Genomic DNA, 8,537 nt, shown 5'->3' with positions numbered 1-8,537 from the left:
TTCGGTTTTCAAAAAACAGCCATCCAGCCCAATCACTGGTCTACAGCCCTCAAGGAACCCCCTTGCTAGAGGTTCAAAGCAAATATAGAGCCTGCTAAACCTAGGCAAAGAATTATGAATGTCATGCACCACCTCCAACTGGAAGGTACTGTTCCTACCCACTTTCTGTAACTCGGCCACATAGCAGGGTAGCCTGTGATAATGCTCATTCAAAGAACCATGAAGAATCTTACGCGCCCAGGACCTTGCATTATAACATGTGCCCTGCGAAACTATGATTCCATACTTTTCCAGAAATTCTTGCATCATATGATCTACCTTATAGTTTATATCCCTTCGAATAGCATCTAAGAAGTGTTCCGCGATCCAACGATAATCGGCTTGTATGTTCGTGGGAGCCCTATTGCACTTATTTTCATCATTTACTGCCTTTATGACAAAGGCCTCCCTCATAGGACCCCCCAACTGGCATATATCCTCCATGGACAATGTTCCTGGCATACAACTTCCACTATATTCTCCGTAGACCTTTTAAACCTAACATTGAACCTGTTCCGTTTTATACGGCGTAGTTCTTCACGGCTGCTTTAAATTGTGAACCTAATTCAAATGTCATGCCCAATTGCATTGTAATTTTATCGTTGGGGCACCCAGGATCATATCTTCTAGCGCTGTGTGTGCTCAAAATAATTTCACCCTCATCATCACCACATAGCTCTGCTTGACGTTCTTCTCTTCTACTTTTTCGCCCGTTACAAAATTCTTCATTCCATTCTTCACTTGAATATCCATCGGAGTCACTTGAGCACACATCACTTGAATCCGAACCAAAAAGAAAACTTCGGTCATCGGCCCTATTTGACAAACAGGTACAGAAGCATAATGTAAATAATTATACAGAGGCAATTTGGTAATCAGTATGATACTTACATTCTCTTTTGCTTTGGCTGAATATCTTACAGCTGCTCGACACAGGAGGATTCTTATGGCCTGCACTAAAATATCCATATCGAAGTCCAAATATGAAAATCTAAAAGGTCGATATCGATATCCAAATATGGAAATCAGAAAAATGGATTCCAATGTCCAAATATGGACATCGTGGAATGTCGATATCCATGTCCAAGTATCCAAATCTAAATAACCGATATCGATATCCATGTCCCAATATCGATAACGATATCCAAATATGGATATTGGAGTATCCACACTGAATATCTTGCAAGTGGATGGAAATAGAGATTGCAGCGTTGAAAAGAGAGAAAGAGAGAGAAAAAGGCTGCTATACCTGGCTGAAAGTGGCTGAGAACACCTCTCGATCTTCAATAGAGCGAGACTGTGAGGGAGAGAAAATCGATCTCCAATAGAGGGAAGACGATGCGGCGTTCTCAGAGAGATGGACAATCGATCTTCAGTCAGAGCTGGAGACAGGAAGTAAGAGGGAGAGAGAGTGAGAGAGCAGGCGAGAAGGAGAGAGTTCAGTAGGGAAAGAGAGCGCGAGGGAGAGGGAGCAGGCTAGAGGGAGAGAGTATGAGAGAATATGAGAGAGAATGAGAGAGATTGAGATAGGGAGAGAAGGAGAGCCAAAGTGAGGGCGAGCGAGCAGAGAACCGAGAGGAAGAGAGAGGTGAAGCCGGAGGGAGGTGGACAGAGAGAGTAGGAGAGAAAGTGAGGTGAGAGAGGAGGAGAGGTGAGCAGGAGAGACGGTGAGAGAGAGGCAAGAGGCGAGAGTGAGAGGGCCTTGCAAAGCAGAGGGAGAGGCGGTGGCAGAGAGAGGAAGGGAGGGAGGAGTGGGAGAGTAGGGTAGAACTAGGGAGAAAGAAAACGGGAGGGAGAGAGTGAGAGCGGGAGAGATGGGGATATAGGAGCGAGGGAGAGCGAACGAGAGGGAGGTGAGACCGAACGAGGGAGAGAGATACAGGCAGAGAGCGGAAGAGAACGAAGAGAGACAGAGAGAGAGAGAGAGGAGGAGAGAGAGAGAGAGAGAGAGAGAGAGAGAGAGGGAGAGAGAGAGAGGGAGAGAGAGAGAGAGAGAGAGAAAGAGAAGGGGGAGAGGGAGCACGAGAGAGGGATGAGAGACAGAGAACTAGCGGGAGCGAGGGTGAGACGGAGAGGAGAGAGAGCGAGGGAGAGAGAAGGAGCAGGAGAGGGGGAGAGAGGTCGAGAGAGAGAGAACGAGTGGAGAGAGGGAGAGACGATGAGAAGGAGAAAACGGGAAGGGTGTGCGAGGGCGAAAGACGGACGGCCGGCGGCAGCGCTGGCGAGACGGCGGCGGCAGCGGCTGGCGGCGGCAGCGCTGGCAGCGGGCGGCGGCGGCGGCGGCGCGGTGGCGACGGCGGCGGCGGCCAGAGACGGGCGCCGCGGTGGCCGCCCGCGAAGGGCAGCGACGGGCAGCGGCGGCGACGGCCAGCGAAGTCCAGAAGCTGACGTGGAGTCCACCTGGCGTGGATGCCATCGTGGAGTCTACCTGGCTACCAGGTGGACTCCACGTCAGCTTCTGGACCATCGCTGGCAAAAAGAAAAGGGGAAATACTACCACATGTCACGAACTTTGACTTTTGTAGAAGGAAGTAGCATAAACTCTTAGTTTCGTAAAAAAAATAGCATGCACCAATGAGAGGAAGCCAGTTGGCAGCGGGCTGTTTTTTTCCACCGCCAGTCAAACGGTGACCTGGATGCCTCCGTGGCGTCCAGGTGGACTCCACGGTGGCATCCACGTCACCGGGTGACCGCCGACGATTCCCCGTCTCCGTCCCCCGCCGCCGCCCGCCTCCGGCGGCTGCTCCGCCACCTCCTCCCCCATTCCTCGCCGCTCCGCCACCCCCTCCGCCCTTCCCCGCCGCCCCCTCCCCCTTCCCCCGCCTCCTCCCCCGTCCTCCCACGCCCCCTGGTAAACAACGTCGGCGGCCCCACTCCGCGCCGCCGCCCTGCCCTCCTCCTCCGCCCTCTCGCCGCTTCTCCCCCTTCCCCGCTTCTCCCCCGCCCTCTCCCCTGCGGGGGAAGGGGGAGGGGAAGGCGGAGCGGCGATCAGGGGCCGCCGCAGGCAGAGGAGCGGGGTGGCGGAACGGCGGGGGAAGGGGGAGGGGGCGGCGGAGCGGCGGGGAAGGGCGGAGGGGAAGGCGGAGTGGCGGGGAAGGGCGGAGGGGTTGGTGGAGCGGCGAGGAATGGGGGAGGAGGTGGCGGAGCGGCCGCCGGAGGCGGGCGGCGGCGGGGGACGGAGACGGGGCGTCGTCGGCGGTCACCCGGTGACGTGGATGCCACCGTGGAGTCCAGCTGGACGCCACGGAGGCATCCAGGTCACCGTTTGACTGGCGGTGGAAAAAAAACAGCCCGCTGCCAACTGGCTTCCTCTCATTGGTGCATGCTATTTTTTTTACAAAACTAAGAGTTTATGCTACTTCCTTCTACAAAAGTCAAAGTTCGTGACATGTGGTAGTATTTCCCCAAAAGAAGACGCCAAATGACGTCTTCTGATTGGCGCGTGCTATATTTTGAGCAAAACTAAAAGTTTGGTCACGATTCGTAGAATTTGCCCTTTATCTATTTATCTTCTTCTTTGTTGATTTCCTCTTCTTTTGCTGTTCAGAACGGGCCATCGCCATGGAAGGGTTAGTCGCCGAGCTTCGAGCCAACGCCAACGCCTTCCTCTCCCATTACGAGCCTCTCGTTCTCGTCGTCGGTCCTTTGTCTGCGCTGCTCGTTGCATGGCTCATGCAGTCATTTCTCTTCTCTGCGAGGGAGAAGGGCGCCCAGGCGGCTGTTCTTGGCTTCGGCATGGAGCTCCTCAAGTAATTCTGTAGATTCTTCTCTTCTGATTTCGTCTTTCTTCTGAAATCTGAGTTTTTCTTGGGTTTGGATCTTTGCCCGCAGGCTGATCCCCGGCGTTAAATTCATCATGGAGTCGGAGAAGAAGAAGGTTTGTTCTTCCGGGAGGAATTCTGATTTCTGTCGCTAATTATTAAGTTTTAATCGTTCATGGGTAGATTAGCGTCGGCGGCTATCTACGTCCGCATTAAATCCCCGTAGAAAATTAAGCTCTGGACCCAATTCTTGCGTTCGATTATTTACTCATTTACTACTCTGACAGTCGTCGTCTCGCGGCCGCGATCATGTCAATTCATGGACTCCGGTTTTTGTAGAATCATCGATCACTTGTCAATTGATTTAGCATCGTTTTTCGTTATTAAGTACGATCTTGTTTATTGGGTTATCAGATCGTGAGTAAGTTACATTCCGGGAACAAAACGAGAGCGGAGTGGAGAACGGAGTTGCCGCCAGTGGGGCTCGGAGAAGCTGCCCTGGATAAGCTGCGAGAAGATAAAACGAAGGATTCGACTTGGCAGGGAAAATGTTCTGGCGCCGTGTATGTTGTTATTGTGATTTAATCTGCCGCAAGATCGGTCTTTTTAATAAAAAAATGCGATTTTTTTCAGATATATTGGTGGGAGCGAGTCGGAGGGCCATTTCAAGTTTATCAATGAGGCGTACTCCATGTGAGAAATGGGTTTAGATCGTTCTTCTCAGTTCTACCGAATTTGAGGGATTTCTCGCTGCGTATGCTTGAGATTCGCCTTGATTTTCTTGTTTTTTTTCAGGTTTTCGCACACAAATCCGCTTCACCAAGATCTTTTCAGAAGTGTGACGCGGTACGAGGCAGAAGTCGTGGCCATGACTGCGGCGTTGCTTGGCAGCAAGGACGAGAGCTCAGGCGGTCAAATCTGCGGCAACATGACGTCGGGAGGAACTGAAAGTATACTTCTCGCCGTAAAATCGTCGCGTGATTACATGAAGGCGAAGAAGGGAATAACGAGGCCTGAAATGTGGGTTTTCCAATTATTTTTTACATATTTTTTTGCTTTTGCAAGGTTTTCCTTTGTGTAAAATCGTTGTTTTTCTTCCGTCTTTTTGCAGGATAATCGCTGAATCTGCTCACTCTGCTTATGACAAGGCTGCAAAGTATTTCGGAATCAAGATCTGGCGCGCTCGTGTGAACCGGGAATTTCAAGCGGATGTTAACGAGATTAGGCGATTTGTCAACAAGAATACAATTTTGGTGCGTTATATTTATTTATCTATTTTTTTGAGATTGATGTGTTTCTGATAAAGAAATCCGGGTAAGTTTTCCATTTGGGATGATCTTGGAAGGAGACGTGTATAATGAAATAGAGAGGAAACTAACACGCAGACCCCCACAGTTTCAACCTCAAAAATCGAGAAAAATTCAAAGCAGCCTCGAATGAGTACTTGATGCATCTGTAGTCAGAACCCTGAATTTTCTCTTTTTCAGATTGTCGGCTCTGCTCCGGGCTTTCCGCATGGTATTGTAGATCCGATTCAAGTAAGCAGAAAACAATTTGGTAGTTTTTTCTCTTTTTTTTTAAATATTTTTCTCTAACGGATCTGTTCTTTTCCAGGAACTTGGTGAGCTAGCTACCGAGTTTGGAGTTTGTTTGCACGTCGACCTCTGCCTTGGTGGTTTTGTTCTTCCCTTTGCTCGAAAGCTCGGGTAGGTTTTAGCAAAAAAACAGTTTCATTTATCAGATTGATCTGGATGTTGGCATACTCATAAGAGAAAATTACATTCTCTGACTTCAAAGCCCTGGATAGCAATGATCTTGCTTTGGGTTCGGAAATTTTAAGCATTTAATAAAATGTGGTTCCCGTCTTTAGATTGATCTTCTGGAATTATTTGAATGCTTAATGCTACCACTTTAATGCATCTCAGCTTTTCATCCAGCGTTTAATAGTTGCCGATTAGATTTCCCATTTGCTTGTGAACTCTAATTCAAAAAAAAAAAAAAATCTTGTGAACTCAAAAAGTTTATTACTCGACATCATCAGAGTTTCCCATGTTTTCCCCGCAGAGAACTCAAACTTGAACTTTATAGGTTTACTCTCCTGTGCCTTGGAATTTCATCCTCGAATTGTTATGATGCTGTCGTGATTCATTTTCAAATTTAAAACAGTGTTCTGACTGCATCCTCCATCTTTTTCATTTTAAGGTACTCTATCCCTCCGTTCGATTTCTCGGTCAAGGGGGTAACATCAATATCAGCTGATGTTCACAAGTATGGACTAGCTCCAAAAGGAACCAGTGTAGTCCTATACAGGGATCATGAGATTAGAAAAGTAAGCAGCCTTCGATTATTTATTGATTTTTCTGGATGCGTATGCAAATGGTAAGTAGACTAGTATTTCAATATTGAAATTTCGAAATTGTAATGTAGAGTACGCTGCTTTTGGGCAGTGTTGAGGGGGTACCGATTCCAGATGTATTTATTTTTGTGTTTGATGCATGCGTTGGATCTTCTCCATTATTCTGACTTTTTCTTTTTCTCACCAAGACATTAAACTTAACTGTTTTCTATGATTATTGAATAGAACGGGTGCCATTAAATAGCATAGAAGCATTGTTCAATTTTTTAAAAATTATTTTTTATTTGGATTTATGCGTGCATCTGTAGAATACTTGATACACGTTTTCTTACAATTTTCTCATCCTCTTCTGATTATTGTGCATGGGTCGCTGCTGTGAATGCTAATCCCCACCCCGCTCTGTTGCCAGCACCAATTTGTTGCCAGTGAGTGTCTAAGATTTCATTTATCAGTTTATAATTTTCCATTTATCTGGTCCCTCTGATCTTGAAGCCTAATAAACCCCCAAACTCAGTCTAAACAGTTGTTTTAGGTAAAATTAAAATCACTGGAAACTCGTTTTGATCCCTGTTATTCACCCATTACAGTCACCGAGTGGTCTGGCGGGCTCTACGTTTCCCCAACTATGGCAGGAAGCAGGCCGGGGGGATTAATTGCTGGCGCCTGGGCTGCGATGATGTCTCTGGGCATGGAAGGTGACCAAGTTCTTCGTAAATTGTACTTCTCCTTGCTTTATCTTAATATCCTAACTCTCCTCCAGGATACTTGGAGAACACTAGGGCCATCATGGAAGCATCAAAGAAGATCCGAAAAGGGTAACTTAATCTTTTCTTCTCCTGCCTTTAAGAAACGAGGGTGACTCATTTAAAAATGATCGGCAGGATTGAAGAAATTTCCGGGCTGTTCGTAATTGGGCGGCCAGACATGACAGTGGTGGCGTTCGGCTCCAACGAGGTCAACATATTCGAGGTCAACGATCAAATGTCTGTTAAAGGATGGAATTTGAACGCCCTCCAGAAGCCTAATGGGTGTGCCTCCACTCTCAGCTTCTGCCATTACCTTGTCACGTTGATTTATATGTTGCATGGCTCTTGATTTTGACGTTGCATGCACGCGCAGACTGCACATCTGCGTGACTCTCCAGCATCTTGCTGTGGTGGATGATTTTCTCAAGGATTTGAAGGAATCTATGGCCACTGTGAGTCCCTATCATGGGTTTGTGGAGTTGCAGTGAACTGCAAGGGAACAAGAGTCTCATGATTTTAATGGGTTTGCAGGTGAAGAAGAATCCGGGCCCGATTGCAGGAGGCCTTGCTCCGATGTATGGAGCAGCAGGGAAGATGCCGGACAGAGGATTTGTGGAGGATCTGCTGGTTGAATTCATGGACAACTCTTGTTAGCAGTTGAATAATCTACGACGGTTAACACCAAAAAGGCAAGTTTTAATAACTGGGTCCTTCAGTTGTGTCCTGCCGAGATCTACATCTAGTTCAATCTCTGTAATACTTTTCAAGATGGGAGGGAAATCGAGCAAAATATTCCACTGACAGAAAAATGGGGCGGGGCGTTAGTTTAAGATTTTAAAGAAGAAATTTGAAGAAAAATCACTGCTTCCCATTTGGGAAAATATTAACAAAGTTATGAATGTCACAGCTCTGAAGCCTGAACTGGTTTCTGTGTCATGCATTGTTTCCAAATAAGAGCAAATTAGAATTATGTATCATTCAACCCATGGACACTCCAACAAGTGGTTTGAAGCTTTGTTATGCATAAAATCCCCCCCCCTCCTAACGGCCCATTAGGCCTATTATCCTGTTTTCTCCATAGCTCCATATTTTTTCATCTTTCTATTCAGAAGGTGTTGTAATCTCTTCCATCTATAGATAAACTCGATACCTTTGGTGCAAAGGTTCTGTGTTGGCAATGATGATGAAGAGTGGACAATAGCAATAATGAAGAATCTTCATCTTCATTTTCATTTCTCCAGCTCCAAAAAAGGGTAATGATGATGACAAATACACTTGGACATGGCAACGAGGATGGCAAATAGAAAATGAAGTTGACACCATCTGTCAGCCCTAATTTGGCATCAGCAATTATAAGGATGAAAAAGATAAATTCATCATCGTCCTCATCATCTTACCATGGATGACATACTAGTCTTTGCCATCTTCTTGTATTCAAGTCACCCATGGATCAAAAGGAAGTGCGACTTGGTTTTTTGTCTCTTGGGGTACTCTAGAGTGGTCTCCTCAAGCCCTCTGCGCTTGTCATTCATCTCCTTGCCCTGTCCTTTAGAAGGCATGTTGATCATCTGATTTAAGGATTGGGGATTTATTCTGATCGATTGAATGTTCGTTTGGATCAGATCTTTCTGATCT

General features: G+C 46.9%; 1 protein-coding gene across 1 annotated transcript; it reads left to right on the top strand.

Moving 5' to 3' along the window:
* Positions 1-3,544: 3,544 nt before the first annotated feature.
* On the top strand, positions 3,545-7,711 carry DPL1 (dihydrosphingosine phosphate lyase). Its single transcript, XM_078578364.1, has 15 exons — positions 3,545-3,788; positions 3,871-3,916; positions 4,215-4,363; positions 4,434-4,493; positions 4,596-4,820; positions 4,912-5,053; positions 5,288-5,338; positions 5,415-5,506; positions 6,003-6,129; positions 6,566-6,581; positions 6,744-6,851; positions 6,917-6,971; positions 7,038-7,184; positions 7,276-7,354; positions 7,434-7,711. Exons 1-15 carry the CDS (start codon positions 3,601-3,603, stop codon positions 7,554-7,556), a joined length of 1,608 nt encoding a protein of 535 aa, XP_078434490.1. The 5' UTR covers positions 3,545-3,600; the 3' UTR covers positions 7,557-7,711.
* The last annotated feature ends 826 nt before the right edge of the window (positions 7,712-8,537 follow it).

The sequence above is a fragment of the Wolffia australiana genome, chromosome 7 (assembly GCF_029677425.1).
Source record: "Wolffia australiana isolate 7733 chromosome 7, ASM2967742v1".
In the NCBI taxonomy this organism is placed as follows: Eukaryota; Viridiplantae; Streptophyta; class Magnoliopsida; order Alismatales; family Araceae; genus Wolffia; species Wolffia australiana.
The sequence above is the reverse complement of the archived record's forward strand: the minus strand, read 5'-3'. Positions and strand labels throughout refer to the sequence as shown.